At 34.5% G+C, this 18,700-nt stretch overlaps 1 protein-coding gene across 6 annotated transcripts in view; it reads left to right on the forward strand.

Moving 5' to 3' along the window:
- LOC113520922 (segmentation protein cap'n'collar) overlaps positions 1 to 18,700 on the forward strand; it is a 161,610-nt gene that overhangs the window by 57,659 nt on the left and 85,251 nt on the right. For all 6 annotated transcript variants that reach the window (XM_052892118.1, XM_052892113.1, XM_052892115.1 and 3 more), the window contains exons 3-5: positions 5,795 to 5,869; positions 7,257 to 7,400; positions 8,318 to 8,363. In XM_052892118.1, the coding sequence (XP_052748078.1) occupies positions 5,795 to 5,869; positions 7,257 to 7,400; positions 8,318 to 8,363 (265 nt within the window). The remainder of the gene's footprint in view (positions 1 to 5,794; positions 5,870 to 7,256; positions 7,401 to 8,317; positions 8,364 to 18,700) is intronic.

An 18,700-nucleotide genomic window follows, 5' to 3' on the forward strand; every position in this document is an offset into this window, starting at 1 on the left:
GTAAAAAACAAAATAGTTTATTTTTTTTACAAACCATAGACTCACAGTAGTAATTTTTTTAAGGTTCCATATCCAAATTTTAAAAGGATACCTTGACGGTTTGTGTAGGGCGTAACTTGCATAAATAAAATCCGAAGTTTCATGTCAATTTGATTAATTCATTCTTCATGCATTCAACCTTTGTAATAAAAAAATAGAAGTATGCTTATTAATTTCCTAAATGTGAGTACAAAAAATTTGCAGAATCATGATAGGTAACATGTAATGATAAATAATGTTATGCAATCGTACTGTTCAGCGAATGGACACATAGATGCGTCACCATAGACATAGTATTATATTATCTGTGCCATAGATAAAGAAGCGCTTTATTTCTCTATGACGACAGTTTTATTTTAACAGTTAAAAAGATACAAATTTTTTTAAAGAAGGGACTGTTACTGACGGGTATTTTTTTTAATTGGTAATAATGGAATGGTAACCTCCATAATAGTGAACAATTCTTGTTGAATTCGTCACGATGGGCTAACTGACCTGCTTCATCCTCACCTATCATCCTTCATTGGTGCCCCGCCGGTGTATACCGTTAGCGCAGGCGAGGCTACCATTCCATTATCGTCCATTAAAAAAAATGCTCCATGCCACCATCTGTACGAAGGAACCCCAATCAATGTTTACAGAGAAAACTTTACAGACTGGCGTCCCACAGTTTCTGTTTGATTCGGTAGAATGACCTTGCCTCGCCTTGACCGCTGACGACCTCGATCCGAGTGCGAAAAACTCGCATTCAAATAACAAAATTGTTCTAGAACATGTTTACCCAACGTGCAGCGCCATCTCTGGAACTTTTCCAGAAGTTATAATTCGTATAAACAATCTTCACGAATAGGTTTTGTTACGTGTAAATTTTCAAAAATTAAAATTGAAATCATTGGCTTAATTTTATCTTCTTCTTTCTTTAATCATTAATATAGGTATATATTTAATCTATACTTATAATAAATGTGTAGAGAAGTCAATTCTGTACATGAAATATATTTGCAAAATAACTATCAGCGGGTGATTAGTGATCGATACTGATGACAAATATGCAATCAGTAAAATTTTTGTCCGTCTGTCTGTATGTTCGTTATAGACACAAAAACTACTCGACGTATTTTAACGAAACTTGGTACAATTATTCTTCATACTCCCGGGCAGGTTATAGTATACTTTTCATCACGATACGATAATATATATATATATATATATTGTACATAGTTATAATATCTGTATATTGTAGATTACATTAGAGTACCAAGGAGTATATAAAATCTCTGTTATACAACATAATTTAACATATTTTATGTCAATTTTACAAATTTAATATCTAGTATAGGGGTCGTCCTACACTGCGTTTGCCCGTACCAGGTCGCCCAAGAACCTTTCTTTCCCATCGGAATGGAACGGTTACCATTCCATTATTCGTCTGCGCTAACCGGTATACACTGACGTAGTACCAATGAAGTAGGTGATGATTAAACATGGTTACCAGGAGCTATCGCGTGGAGGTTGACCTGACAGAGTAGGGGGAAGGGATTGTTAGTTATTTGGAGATTGATCCCCGTTGCTATCAATGTACTCTATCAGGTCGACCTCCACGCGGTTCCCCTTGAAAACTATCGTGACTAATTTATCGTTGAATTCGTCACGATGGGCTAACTGACTGGCCTTTTCATTCTCACCTTTCATCTGTCACTGGTACTCCGCCAGTGTATACCAATAGCGCAGGCCAAGGGAGATCAGAGGGAGACTTTGTACAAAAGTCGATTGGTTGGGTACCTCTGTCCCATTCGTGTTTCTACCGTGAAGCAGTTGCGTTTGCATGGCTGTGTTTCGGTTTGAAGGGTGGGATATGGCGTGAATTTACAGGGTACAGAGGAATAACACCTGAGTCCTCAGGAATGGCAACGCATGGGGGGTATCATGGGCGAAACAGTATACTCTGTTATGTCCATGGTACCGCTCATGTCTATAGACGACTGTTACCACTTTCCATCAGGTGGCCCGTCAGCTTGTTTGCCATTCTAAGTTGTATAAAAAAAAGGCATGCCATTTTTACCCATTAAAAAAAGGCCTGACAGAGTATATTGCTAACAATAGGGCAGTTAGAGCCTATTACTAACAATCCCTTTCCTCCCAATACTGATAGTATCTCTAAAAATAAAAAAAATAAAAATGTATACAATTCTATTGAGTATGCGTCTACACTGTATTCTAAACTTAGCAGCGCCCCTAGCGGCAAATATCGGAAACTGTTTGTTTACAAACTTTGCAATTTTAGCGTAAATCCTTGTGCAGTTTAAACATCTTGAATTACGTTTCAGATGACACTGTGATTTTTTTCCAATAATAAAAATACAAATTTTTTACATGAAAAAGATTCCAATTATATTCCTATACATACCTACAAGCTTGCATAATTATTGCTTTTTTTTTATTATAATTTATCTGACAATGACCTCTGTTCATCTTGGAGTAGGTAGCAAATACATAGCAAATTAATCTGTCTATAGCAAACTATCATGACCCTTATAATGCAGAAGCTGATATTTAGGAGTATCCACGTGTTTAATTGCTTTTTGTTAGTACGTTTATTATCATATATATATATATATATATATATATATATATATATATATATATATATATATATATATATATATATATATATATATATATATATATATATATATATATATATATATATATATATATATATATATATATATATATATATATTTTAAATATGAAACCAGTTATATTTTATGATTTTGACTGGTTTATGTTCAACGCCATCTGTTGTTGAGTAGCGTTGACTATGCCCGCTGCTTAAATATAGCAAACCTTTATTTATAATGTTGCTTACAAACTGAACAATGTTAACAATGTCTTACATAGATGGCGCTGTGCATGAAATAAGCAAGCTATGAATTTGCTTTGTTTCCGATAGATGGAGATACAGGTTTATAATATTTACACTGTTTTTACAAATCTACATGTGCAAGTAGATAGGTAAAAACAGTGTAAGCAAACGTAACAAAAGCACAAAATTCAAAAGATATATTTAATTAAATTACTGGTAAAGTAGTAGATTTTCTAAAGAATAAGTAAAGGTTGTTAATAAAAAAAAAATAAGCAACCAAATCACAATGATTCACAATCATCACCGATTATCGCATAAAGTCGTCATCATCATCATCATATCAGCCTTTAGCTGTCCATTACTGAACATAAGCCTCCCCTTGGGGGTTTTGCCAGTAGTTACCACGCTTGGGAGGTAGATTGGCAACCTATTCTGTGTTGGGATCACACGGGTACACAAAGCAGCATTAAGTACAAAGAAATAGATTCGAAATGTCCTTCTAGTCTAGAGATTATATTTTTGAAGTTGGTCAAAAATAAATTTTATATACATTTATAATATATAATATATGAACAAGAACCGGTTTCATTTTGTACGAAATGAACTGGTATCCCGCTGCGTTGTCGAACACCAAAATCGGACCCTTGCCCCTCACTATTGTAGGTTGATACCACTAATGTACATTATATCAAAATGTAATATGGTACATTTTATTACCATTTAAAATTAGGCCTTATTGTCGGTGAATATGGTTTAAATATACTTAATATAAAAACCAACATCCCCCATTTCTGAATTAACGAGTGAATATATTTAAATTTAGAAAAAGCATTCTAGGCGCCCGTTACTCTAAAATCGTTCTTATTGTCTATTTTTTAAAATCGATTTCTCGTTGAACGTAAAGGAATAATATTCTTATTTTACATTTTTCAATGTGTAGGTATTGTTGTGTGCTTATTAATTTTGTAATAAGCCAATTAAACATGGCGGATTAAGTATGTTTACTAGAATTGAATCATGTGACATTTCGTGTTATAATGTCGACATTATATTATTATAAGTATGTAATACGCTGGTGGGGCACCAGTGAGGGATGATAGGTGAGGATGAAGGCAGATCAGTTGGTCCATCGTGACGAATGCACCACTAATTAACCACAATGCTTTCTAGAGGTGACTGCGTGGAGATCGACCTCGCAAGATATTTTGCTAACAATGGGGTAGCCAATTTTCTATTAACCATTATCTAAATTATTCTTAAAATTAAAATATTACATTACAATAAAACTTTGTATATAAAATTTTAATACTAATAATAATCATTATCATCATCATCATCATCATCATCATCATCATCATCATCACATTAGCCTTTAACTGTCCACTGTTGAACATAAGCCTTCCCCAAAAGGGGGATTTTGTCAGTTGTTGCCACGTTTGGCAGGCGGGTTGATAACCGTAGTTAGGCTTTAGAGTTTTTTTTTAAAGAACTTAGAATGGCAAACAAGCTGACGGCCCACCTGACGGAAAGTGGTAACCGTCGCCTATATACATGCCTATACCATGGACATAACAGAGTATACTGTCTCGCCCATGATACCCCCCATGAGTTGCCATTCCTGAGGACTCAGGTGTTATTCCTCTGTACCCTGTAAATTCACGCCATATCCCATCCTTCAAACCGAAACACAGCCATGCAAACACAACTGCTTCACGGTAGAAACACGAATGTGACAGAGGTGCCCAAGCAATCGACTTTTGTACAAAGTCTCCCTCTGGTAATGTTTAAAAAGCGAGTTTTAAGAGAGAGAGAGAGCTGATGTTTTTTTTTTCTTCAAATACAATATTAATAGACATAGAATTAGGAAATAGTGTCATAGATTCGACTTCAGTATTCTATAAATATTACGAAAACTAAAACCCTGACAATTTTAAAGATACATTTTATTATCTGTCTCACTCTAACACATCACAGAACATCGGATGTAAATCGATGTAAAACACAGATGCGGTATGCGATAAAACGGCTATTACCGCAGACGCGCCATGTCCGAGATCGAGTCATAGATAATAAGTATTTTTTTTTTTTGTTACACGGGCATGAGAATACTTTGGCTTGTCGATGGTCAGATTCAACAAGGTTTAGAAAAAAATATGTCTTTGATTGTAATGCGAATTGACTATGACGATACTAAGGTGATCGTTTTGATGTTAATTTTTTTTTAGATAGATAATTTATTTACATTACTTACAGCACACAAATTACAATAAAAAAAACATACACATAATACACAGTAAAAGAGATAAAAGAATGAAAATAAAACAGCACAAATAAAGAAAAAAAAAAAACAAAATATACCAACGATTTCCTTTCTTTCATGCGTGTGCCATAGTAACACAAAATGGTCACAACTCAGTTTTATTGCTTTTAAACATTTTTTTTTTCTGAAAAGTTTCTATTAGAAAACTTTTTTTTTTAAATTTTTTTTTAAGAATCTAAAGTAAAGTTTTTGAATGTTTGACAGATTAATGTTTTTAATTTATTTCTTTTTTTTTATTCTGTATTTAATAATACATTTATATAATGTTTCTAACATTTTATTTTTATTTGGTTATGTATCTAATCTTTTACCTTAGTTTACATACTTTTGCAAGCACACTTAGTAATTAAAAAAAAAACTGTAACACAATTATTTTTTCTAATCATTCTTTATTTAAATTGCATTAATTTAAATTTAATTTTATAGCGATACTATGTGTAAAAGATAAATAAAAAAAAACATTGCTATTTCTTCATAAATATTGCTAGGCAAAGGAATAATCACATAATGCCAGATAAGATTAGAAGAAAAATTCTACCATTACTTATATTACTTTTCATTTGTTACAGGATATGGACCTCATCGAGGTCCTATGGAAGCAGGATGTCGACATGGGCTTCTCCCTCGAGGACCCTATGCAACCGGTGAGTTTAACCCTTTGAGTGCCGACGAGCGCCATCGCGCTCGTGCCCATTGCAACTGAAAGTGCCACGAGCGTCATAGCGCTCGTGAAATTAGGCACTGTTAAGCTTGTTGTAAAAAAAAATATTAAAATTGGATAACTTTTTGAGGAGATACAGTTTTTTTTAGAGACAAGGGTAAATGACATCAACACGACAAAGATTTCTTTGGCATTTTTAAGTAGTTATGAGTAAAAATCAATGGCGCTGAAACGGTTAACAAATAAGTATAGATTTGTAAGGTGTCATAATTATTACCACCAGAGGGCGCTACCCTCGCACGAGTAGTAGAAATGCAATCAGCCGCATTGTATTTACTATGGCGTCGATACTGCCGTTGACGGATAGCACTATTTAACTGATTTCAAAAAGGGGGTTTTCAATTCGATTGTATTTTTTTTTTGTTCGTCACCTCATAACTCCGTCAGCTGTGTACCGATTTGGAAAATTCTTTTTTTATCTGAAAGGTCATACTTACACATTGGTCCCATAGAAATTTTATTAAAATCGGTCTAGTAGTTTAGTTTGAAATCCAAATGACTGGTTTGAACAATTCAAGTGGGGTTTTTTTTTTTATTTTTGAATATTAATTTTAAATTATTATAAGTATATACATAGATGGATAGATAATTTATTTGCATTACTTACTTACAGCACACAAATTACAACATACATATATAAAAAAAAGCGAGATAACATAAATGATAAAAAAAAATATACATAAAGCTAAATATAATTTTCGTTTGTGAGTGTACCATAGCAATACAAAATGCAATACAAAATATCTACGCTCTTATTGCTTCTTAGATAAAAATGGTGTTTTTTTTAATGGATGATAATGGAACGGTAACCCCACCCGCGCTATCGGTATACACCGGCGGGGCACCAGTGAAGGATGATAGGTGAGGATGAAGTAGGTCAGTTAGCCCATCGTGACGTATTCGTCAAGAATTGTTTACGATGGTTTCCAGGGGGAACTACGTGGTGGTCGACGTAACTGGGTATATTGCTAGCAATGGGGCTGGTGAACTCTATTGCTAACAATACCCTTGCCCCCGGTATAAATGGTGTTTGTATAGATACATAATAGAGACATGTAAAAATTTACCAATATTTTTTTTGACAATATTTTTTATTTTTATTTTATTATGATTTAGCATTGAAAAATACATACAACTTCAAATTTCCACCCTTTTATATATATTATTTTTTCCACCCTTTATATATATATATATATATATATATATATATATATATATATATATATATATATATATATATATATATATATATATATATATATATATATATATATATTGATTGATAAACAAGTATTACTCCATTCCACCAGGAGGGTCCTCAAGCGACGAAGGTGCTCAGCGTCGAGCTGGACCAGGAGCTCAAGTTGGCAGAAGAGAAGATACAGCAGAAGAAAGAGGAGACGGAGAAGATTGAGAAGGTCAAGGCTTCGTTACTCGACACCGACGTTAAGGAGGTATGCTGTTAGGTTTTTTTAAACTTTGTACAAAAGTAGTCGGCTTGGGTACTTGTGTCCCACTCGTGTTTCTCACGGGAAGCATCTGTGGTCGCTTGGCTATGTTTCTATTTCCAGACAAGTTACTTAAATGCATCAATGGGATACAACGCCATCTAGGCCTAAACTAAGCAGAGCTTGTACTATTATGCAACTTAAAATGGCAAACAAGCTGACGGCCCACTTGATGGAAAGCGGTAATCGTCGCCTATAAACATGAGCAGTACCATGGACTTAACAGAGTATACTGTTTCGCCCATGATACCCCCCATGCGTTGCCATTCCTGAGGACTCAAGTGTTATTCCTCTGTACCCAGTAAATTCACGCCATATCTCATCCTTCAAACCGAAACACAGCCATGCAAACACAACTGCTTCACGGTAGAAACACGAATGGGACAGAGGTACCCAAGCAATCGACTTTTATACAAAGTCTCCCTCTGGCGCATGATCACCCGTAACACTAGAGGCATTGCAAGTGTGCTGACGACCTTCTAAAAAGGAATGCTCTTTTTATAATAAAATTACAGGATACACAGAAATAACACCTGAGTCCTCAGGAATGGCAACGCATGGGGGGTATCGTGGGCGGAACAGTATACTCTGTTATGTGCACGGTACTGCTCATGTGTATAGGCGACGGTTACCGCTTTCCATCAGGTGGGCCGTCAGCTTGTTTGCCATTCTAAGTTATATAAAAAAAAATGTGCGGCGGTAGTCGTTTACCATCAGGCGAGCCGTATGCTGGTTTGTTCACTGATTTGTAAAAAAAAATAACTCGTGCACGAAATTTGACAGGACACCCCGACCGTATACGTTACTTCATGGCAAAGAAGCTCATGAATATCCCATAAAAACTATAGTCAATTTTGCTGCAGGATGATCCATGGGCTGGCCTCTCGTACACTGTGGACACGGAGACAGGTTAGTGGTTTTTTTTTATTTCATCACCATTACTATATAAGCCGTTAACTGCCCACTGGTGGACATAGGCCTCTATTTTGGAGGTTTTGCCAGTAGTTGCCACGCTTGGCAGGTGTGTTGGCAACTACGGTTAGGCTTTTTTTTTGTTTGATAGATGAAAATGGAATGGTAACCCCGTCCGCACTATCGGTATACACTGGCGGGGCACCAGTGGAAGATGATAGGTGAGAATGAATGCAGGTCAGTTGGCCCACCATGACGAATTCGACAAGAATTAACCATGGTGGTTTCCAGGAGGAACCGCGTTGAGGTCGACCTAAGAGACCCTCTCAGGTCAATTGCTAGCAACGGGGCTATTAGATCTCATTACTAACAATCCCTTTATCCCCATGGTTAAGCTATAGGGCTATATATATATATATATATATATATATATATATATATATATATATATATATATATATACAATATCTATATATCGGCCTATAGTAGCAGTAAATATATAGTAAAGAAGAATGGAAGACAAAAGTATATTACTGACTCCAAATATTAATTGGAATAACTCTGTACCATGTAAATTCAGCCATACATTAATGTTTCGTGCAAATCACATACAAACTGAGTACTAGTAATGTGAAGGGTGCCGAGGGGGACGCGGGAACTGTATAGTAACTAAGGGTGTCTACGATCCCCCCATATTATAGCGTTATATACATGGTGATATCGAAACCAGAGGGAGACTTTGTACAAAAGTCGTTTGCTTGTGTACCTCTGTCCCATTCGTGTTTCAACCGTGAAGCAGTTGTGTTTGCATGGCTGTGTTTCGGTTTGAATGGTGGGACACGGTATTGCAAATACAATTTTTTTTTTATATAACTAAGAATGGCAAACAAGCTGACGGCCCACCTGATGGAAAGTGGTAACCGTCGCCTATAGACATGAGCAGTAGCATGTACATAACACAGTATACTGTTTCGCCCATGATACCCCCCATGCGTTGCCATTCCTGAGGACTCAGGTGTTATTCCTCTGTACCCAGTAAATTCACGCCATAAATAAATATGGATTGGAAGTAATTTAGACAAAAAAAAAAATACGAGAGCGACTATATATCTCATCATCTTCATCATCTCAGTCTTTAACTGTCCACTGCTGAACATAAGCCTCCCCTTGGGGGGTTTTACCAGTAGTTTCCACGCTTGGCAGGCATGTTGGCAAATGCTGTTAGGCGTTGGAGATGTTTTAAGAGGGGCGCTGCTGCCCATCCCTCGCCCTCCCTTAGTCACCTCTTACGACACCTTCAGGAATGGAAGGGTTGGCCTATTCTATACCGGGACACACCTCAGCTCAAATTATTGTATACTAGCAGCCCGTCCCGGCTTCGCACGGGTGGACATTTTTACAACATTTTAAAAAGTGGTTATTGTGACATAACGATAATAGTTGGACATATAGTGTCGCGAAGTTTTTTGTAGTTATCGATATTTTCTTCAATATTGTAGAACATACTTTTGTTCTATCACCAATAGTTTCCGCAGCGCACGCGACCAAAGATATTTTTTAACATTTTTTTTTACACCTTGAGTTACGTTACTATAGTTTTAGTAAGGCTCCCTAATCTTTTCTAGCAATAAATATAGCCTATGTTACTCAGGGTGAATATAGCTTTCTAATGGTGAAAGAATTTTTGAAATCGGCAAAGTAGTTTTCGAGTTTATTCATTACAAACATACACACAAAAATGCAAATATTTCCTCTTTATAATATTAGTGTAGATTTCATAGGAATATTTTGTTAAAATTATATATAGCCTATATTATTTGCGGATAATGTAGCTTTTTATAGGTGAAAGCATTTTTGAAATCCAATAAGTAGTTTTTGAGTTTTTCTATTACAAACAATGAAACATACACTAATGGAAAAAATTGAGGGATCAAAAAAATTTCAAATTTTTAGCTGATTTTCAATAGGCTGTAACTTGGAGAAAAATTATAGTAGAGACATTTCAAAAAAAGAAAATTATACCTCTAAGTGTCTAGTCTTTTGGGTCTAAACTGGAAAAATTTTTCATTTCAATTTTTTTTCAGGTAATTTTAAAAAAACCACTGACAAAAAAAGTTTTAAAAGTTTTTTTGTTTTTTTACGTCTCCGGTCTTTAAATTTTTTTTGACGTATTTACCATATGAGTTAGGTAACTTGTTCATTCAGCTTCAAATTCCTTTCTTTAAACTTCATTACCCCTCTTTTGAAGAACCCCATGCTGTAGTCTCTTGGGAAAACCTCGGCAGGGAGCTCATTCCATAACCATAGCATTAGTTTGTTTGAACGCGCTATTCTCAAGAACTATACCAGTCGGATTTGAAAATTTTTGTATTTGATACCTCATTTCTCGAAGATGGTTATGGGCTATTAAATTTCGCGATAGGACTACAGACAAAGCCGTAGGTCTCAGTTAGTTATATGAATTTTTATTACATATATATTTTTTTGTTACACAAATATTAAACTCCTAGTTCCGCTAACAATCCCCAATGGATCTGCCCACCCCCCGTGCTAGCGTGATATACCATTAGTCATATGATTCAGCTATTTCTCGGCCCCCTCGATCGATACAGTGTAATTAAACATTTTCGTGAACGAATCCTGGTCGCTAAGTTTTAACCATATGTCCGGGAGCAAAAAAATGCAGGTAAAAATATGTACATTTCTGCCGGGGGCACAAAAAGAAAAAATCAAATTAAGAAATATATTTCTATAATTTTTTTAACATTTTAAATTTAAATATAGAACTGCGAAATTAAAATTTTAAATTCAAATTTTATTTATTAGACAAAGACAAAAATATGTATTATGTGAAAAAAAAAACAATAATGGGGTTATAAATAATCCACTTTATTCATAAAAACTAAAGCTTTATACTATTTTTTTTTTTATTTTAGTTACTGAAGTGTTTTTTTTTCTAAATTAAGAATTTAGCGCAAGAGAATAAAATATGTGAAAAAAAAAAAATTATGGAGTTATAAATAATCTGTTTTGTTATATAAAAACTAAAGCTTTATACTATTTTTTTTTTAATTTAGTTACTGAAGTGTTTTGGTTTTTTTTTGGGAAAATGTGAGAAAAAATAAAATAAAGGGGTCATAAAGAATCCGCTTTATTATATAAAAACTAAAGTTTTATACTATTTTTTTTTTTAATTTTAGTTATTGACGTTTTTTCTTTTTTCCAAATTGGGAATTTAGTGCAAAAGAATAATCAAAGACTGTGTTCCACAGTATAACGAGTTATTTTGTCTTAAAAACTACAACTGCTGAAGCGTTTTTGATGACATTTCCATGGAACCTATCTGTAAGTATATGCTTTCAGATAAAAAAGAATTTTCCAAATCGGTTTATAACTGACGGAGTTATGAGGTGACAAACATAAAAAATTACAACCGAATTGAGAACCTACTGCTTTTTAAAGTCGGTTAAAAAGGCAATTAAATATTTTTAGGTGTTATTAAATTATACAAAGTTTTAATAATTACGTATAATTTATGATATTTCGAAATCTTTCTAATAAAATAGATATAATCTTTTTTTTATACAACTTAGAATGGCAAACAAGCTGACGTCCCACCTGATGGTAAGTGGTAACCGTCGCCTATAGACATGAGCAGTACCATGGACATAGAGTATACTGTTTCACCCATGATACCCCCCATGCGTTGTCATTCCTGAGGACTCAGGTGTTATTCCTCTGTACCCAGTAAATTGACTGCCACATCTCACTCTTCAAACCGAAACACAGCCATGCAAACATAACTGCTTCACGGTAGAAACCCGAATGGGACAGAGGGGCCCAAACAGATGACTTTCGTACAAAGTGTCCCTCTGGTATGGGCAAATAATATAGATAAAAAATATATTATGTCATTAAACGCAATTTTACCAAGTTTGATTTTATCCTGTTATCGTAAGACAAGTTCATTTTTATGGCCGTTAGCCGGCTATAATTTATGCATTGAAAATGTAATTTGAATTATGATCGAAAACGTTCGAATTTTGAACAAAGAGATAAAAAAAAACCAATAATAAAAGTCGATTATCTTCGAAATTTTGAGAAGGACACGTTTTCGGACGGAGCGGCGTCTGTTCAATAATGAGCTCAAACGCGTCCAACATAATTAGACACATCCCTCCGCCCGTGTGCTTCGGGGAAACGAACTCGTAAGGAGGCCCGTAATACGTTCCGGGGGTTCAATGTAAACTGGCCGCCGAGCGGGAGTGACAGCCGCGTTCGAATTTCAAAAAAAGAATCATTCTTTTTCGAACTTGACTTTTCCACAAGTCATCGTTGCGGCCAGTGTTCTCTGTGATTAATACTTTGGCTCTTTTTTCCACGCAGGATTGTCTATGGTTATATATTTTTTTTTCTCTCGAGAATTGGTGATATTATGAATTTCTGTAAGCGCTGCCTTTGATGATAGTGGCGTCCCTATTGTGCGTCCATATTTCTTTTATGATAACATCTGTCGCTTTGTTAAAATAATTTCACTATTGCTATTTGTGTAAGTCGATGCTATTCATGTAATACAACTCAATTTACTACTTTAATAACCAAATAATTATCGAATTGATCAATTCGTAGATTAGTAGGATAAGTGCATTTTGAAAACCATATCTATGGCAAAATACTCATATTTGCCTTCTATTCTTGACAGTCTATATAAACATCCCGCTGCTGGTCATAGATCTGTCTTCGTAAAAGGGAGATTCTAGCCATTATTACGGTACCAATTCGGGACAGATTTCATAATATTTCAATCTTTGTACAAAAGTCGATTGCTTGTGTACCTCTGTCCCATTCGTGTTTCTACCGTGAAGCAGTTGTGTTTGCATGACTGTGTTTCGGTTTGAAGGGTGGGATATGGCAGTGAATTTACAGGGTACAGAGGAATAACACCTGAGTCCTCAGGAATGGCAACGCATGGGGGGTGTCATGGGCGAAACAGTATAGTCTGTTATGTCCATGGTACTGCTCATGTCTATAGGCGACGGTTACCACTTTCCATCAAGTGGGACGTCAGCTTGTTTGCCATTCTAAGTTATATAAAAAAAAATCCGTTTAATGGATCGATTACGGTATGAACAAAAGCATGAAATGAAGTCGGAAAATTCTAAATTAATATTAATTCATCGTAAACCACTACATCTCCCTAAAATTTTGTTTTTTCGTTGCTTTTTGCAGACAAATATGTAAAAAACTCTTAATTGAATTTTCCTTCTTATGTATTGGTTTATTGTGATTTGTTCCTATTTTGTTTTGTACCTTATAACGGTTTTTTTTAATGGGTGATAATGTAATGGTAACCCCACCCGCGCTATCGGTATACGCTGGCAGGGCACCAGTGAGGGATGATAGGTGAGGATGAATGCAGGTCAGTTAGCCACCTTAAAACGGTTGTATAAATTTATATAATAAAACTGGCTGACTCGGCAAACGTTGTTTTACCATATACATTATTTCTAGAACTATACATGAAAATATATCGTTCTACAATTATTGTTTTCGATTGCCATCTTGCAACCTTATTACGAAAGTTTCGTGATATTTTTAATATATATTACGAAAGTTTCGTGATATATATTAAAAATATCACAAAACTTTGAAGTTGTATGTATTTTTTAATGCTAAAGCATAAAAAAATAAAATGTTAAAAAATAAAAAATAAATTAAGGGTGGTTCACCCTTATCATTGAGGGGTATGAAAAATAGATGTTGGCCGATTCTCAGACCTACCCAATATGCACACAAAATTTCATAAATATCGGTAAAGTCGTTACGGAGGAGTTTGGTAACAAACACTGCGACACGAGAATTTTATATATTAGATAATTATTGTCTTACGTATGCAAACCCGTTACTTCGGAACGGCTGACGGCTGAAAAAAAAAATATATGCCAGATAGTGGCATATATTTTTTTCCTGTACCTAGTAATATAGTTTTTGACATAAAATTGTATTAAGTTGATTCCAAAATGCCTCGTCTTTCTCTATACTTTTCAAACTATCAGCTATAGGGGAGAAAGGGATTGTTAGCAATCGAGTTTGACAGCCCAATTGCTAGCAATATGTCCACCACGTATGTGTCCATGTATGTAGGTCTACCACGTGATTCCCTCTGGAAACCATCGTGAACAATTCTGGTTAAATTCGTCAAGATGGACTGACTAGCCTGTTTCATCCTCACGTATCATCCTTCACTGGTGGGCGCCAGTGTATACCGATAGCGCGGGTAGGGTTACCATTCCATTATCACCCATTAAAAAAAAAAACTATCAGGTATTTTATTAAATAGTTAAATTTTATACATATAGAAACGCACTTATATACGTATGAGCTCAACAAAAAGCCCAATTGTACTCATAACAAAGGCCCGGATAAGTATGAATTGATTTTAATTCAACAATAAAATTATTAATGATCGTACTCCCTCAGGATTGAGACATATTGTGGGCAGACATTAATCATAATGTATGACAATGTAAGGGCTCAGGATGGAGCATGCGCGCCAATGCGACCAGTATACTGTCTATGTATTGTTGAGTTACGTCTCTGTTGTCGTAAATAGGATTCGATATTTGAAATTTTATATTTTTAAACCATAGACAAGTTGGTATTCCATTTTTGAAATGTAGCGGGGAATGTCTACTCGTAGTGGAGTCCAGGCGTCACTTCGAACAAAAAAATATTGATGAGAATTCTGTACAGCTATTTCATTGAATTTGAAAATTTTGTACTATAAAGTGGCTGGGCGATTTATTATACTAATTAATATCGATATTATGAACAGCCACATATTGTAAGTAATTATACAACATTACGAATATTTATATTTATTTTATTATGTTGATACTTCTAGATAGTTAGTTGCTCACATTTATTTACAATTTTATATAAAGGCAGTGTCCATTCTTAAATAACTACGAATATGTACCTGCTATGTCTACAGGTTGTTTCTGTTACTGTACCTATATGGGATTCTATATTTGAAATTGTAGAGTTTTGACAATAAATAACTTGATATTCCATTTTTGAAATTATAACAGATTTGGTTTAGACTAAACTGCTATTTCGAGCGATTTCCAAAAAAATAAATTTTCAATTCTCGTGTGTGTTTAAATAAACAATAAACCTGTTTTTTTAGGTTTGTACTAACGCGTACTAATTTATTTAAATTTTGAAGTCTTCATTTCGACGACCATAGTGATATAATATATCGGTTTATTGTCTTACCTCCGGATAAATTGCGGATTCAATCCCGTGCAATACAAACGTGAATATGCCTGTTTGTGTTGGTCTGCGTGATCTCTGTTTATATATTTAATTATTTGTACAGTGTCCATAGAACAAACTCTGTTTAGTTTGAGACTAGATGGCGCTGTCAAAAATGCCCGAAGGCTTTTTTTTAACAATCAATATTCATCCTTATCTAGAGTTCAACGCCCTACGAAATGATAACGTACATAACCTATCACAGTCATCAAAACAGTGACTGTTTAGATGACTAAGAAATTTTCCAACAAAACGTTTAATCATCATGCTTTGGCGTTTTCGTGTAGTGTGAACCACCCTGGACGTTTGTAAAAAAATACTCCGTGTCTATGGTAAGTAGTATAATGTATAAATAGATCTGCACTGTGGTAGCTGGTTTAGATAAAAAATTGTATGTCACGTTTTTTTTTTAATGCAAAGATTTAAATTTAGAACGTGAATTGTAGTACTTTTATATCTATAAATAGCGTCCGAATTTTTGTTGTATAACACTGAATATTCATTTATTTAATTGTGTTGGTACTTCCAGTGGTTGCATAGATTAATTTTTCTGTTTCGTCAATATAATGGCAATGTTGACTTTCAAATAATGTAGTTAAATGCCTAGTCTATAGCAAAAGGGACTTCCAATAGTAAACACATACATATATCTATCGATATATGAAGATATAGTTCGTAGATACATCATATTGTAATTGGTTTGTATCTATAATAAGTTTTCACGTAACTCAGGTGTTATTCCTCTGTACCTTGTAAATTCACTGCCATATCCCACCCTTCAAACCGAAACACAGCCATGCAAACACAACTGCTTCACGGTTGAAACACGAATATTATAAACACAAAAATCCTTCATACATGGCAAAAACCAGGTATTTCGATTTAAAAGCTAAACTGCTAAACCTGTATTTATGAAATACTTAAGGGACCATTTTAAAAAAATCTTCTATGTCGCTTTATTATTGTGTTCTACGATCACTAACATAGAAAAACACAGTTGAATCGAGGACTTCCTTTTTTGAAGTCGGTTGAAATAGCTGCTTCAGTTGTGAATATCGATCAATAAACAACTAGATGAAGAGAGGGAGACTGTACAAGTCGTCTGCTTGAGTACCTCTGTCCCATTCGTGTTTCTGCCGTGAAGCAATTGTTGCATGGCTGTGTTTCGGTGTGAAGGGTCGGATATGTGAAATTATAGGGTACGGAGGCATAACACCTTAGAACTTACCTAGGGGAAAGGGACTGTTAGTAAATTCCTTTTGTTTTTATGCAATTTAGACCTTAAGGGGAAAGGAACTGTTAGTAAAGGTGTTTAAAATTCCTTTTTTTATGCAATTTAGAATGGCAAACAAACTGACGGCCCACCTGATGAAAAGCGGTAACCGTCTATTGTTATTTTTGTCCTATTGCTAGCAATATACCTATCAGGTTTGAAGAGTGAGGTATGGCTGTGAAATTATAACCTATTGCGAAATAATGCCATAAAGGTCAGGAATGGCAGCGCATAAGGGATACATGAATGTAAAAGTGAATTTTATTATTTTCATGTCCATAGACGACGGTTACCACTTTCCTTGAGGTTAGGCTGTCAACTTAGTTTCCGTTGCATGTATCATAAAAAGAAAAAAAGAAAATTCGAATTTTAAAAACACAATTGAACGATATCTTTTTTAGATGCCTAAATTAAATTTAAAAAAAAAATAACAATAAGAACATATACATATATACTTATTCTTTATAGTACACAAATATAGTAAAAAAAAATAAATTTAATGTGCGTAGGTGATTTCTTCCAACAAATCTTTTCATGTAAATTGCAGTGTTATTTAAAAATAAAAATATACCATAGATACAGTCATACAATTCGTGTATATTGCAATAAGAACACTTAAAATTATTGGCATAAACATATTTGTAAGATAAATACATACAAAATGTAATATAAACTACATATTTATTACACAAAATACATAAACCTTTATTTTTTTTATTTAATTAAGTATGTAACGTACTAAGATGTAATGCATGTTGAACGTAATGGCTTACAATCTGTGTAAAAGGCTGGAAACATAGAAATAAATGGAACTATTAGTCGCATGGAGTAATCAACATAATAGAGAGGAATTCGTTTCACCAGATCTTTGTTTCGAGAACAATCTATCTAGAAAAACAATTAATCTACGCCAAAGAAAAATCAATACCTCACGAACGCACCCAAAAAACAAGATGGCGTCGCCGGCGCGCGGGAAATCGCCCACAAACCATTTCATTAAAATAAAACAGCGGGGAGACCATTAATAAAAGCAGAAAAAGATTAATGCACGAGCAACACAATGCGTAATAAATTAAATGGACGTATATATAAATTTACTAAAGGGAGAGCTACCCTTGTCGGCCATTTTGTCATGAGACGCCCTCTGATTGGCCGGGTCGCTCGCTAATCAATAATTTCCCGCGCATTATAAGAAGGGCATAGCCGGCCTGTTAAACGCAGAGCAATTTCGACCTTTCTCCGACTGGTTAGTATACAAACTCAAATATACTGTGTTCTTTATAAAATATTCATCCAAAAAGCAATTTATTTCAAACGTGGAACGTATTCCGAGACATAAAACAATGGGTAATCCAAATGATCGTAAGTGACATGTGATCTTTTTCTATTATCGATTTAATTGCATTGGCAATAAAGCTCAATGCTTTTCTGAACTCATACGGAACAAGTTTTCCTCATATAAATTAAAATGATCAGTATCATACCTATATCCCAGAACGTTTATCAAGACACGTTAAAACATTTTCGACTTTATATCTTATGCATTATTAGTAGCTTTTTTCTATATCAAAGTAATTGGCTTACGTTCTTTTTAAAATAAATGCGAGATGATTTAATTAATTTTATTGGATTACAGTTTCGACTTTATATTAACTTTATTCAAGGTTTATTTTCATATGAGCAGAAAATTTGAACCGAATTGAATAAAAACAGTTTTTTTCTATTAACTTCCAAGAGAAAGGCA

The sequence above is a fragment of the Galleria mellonella genome, unplaced genomic scaffold, assembly GCF_026898425.1.
Source record: "Galleria mellonella isolate WM207_F2 unplaced genomic scaffold, CSIRO_AGI_GalMel_v1 utg150, whole genome shotgun sequence".
NCBI lineage: Eukaryota > Metazoa > Arthropoda > Insecta > Lepidoptera > Pyralidae > Galleria > Galleria mellonella.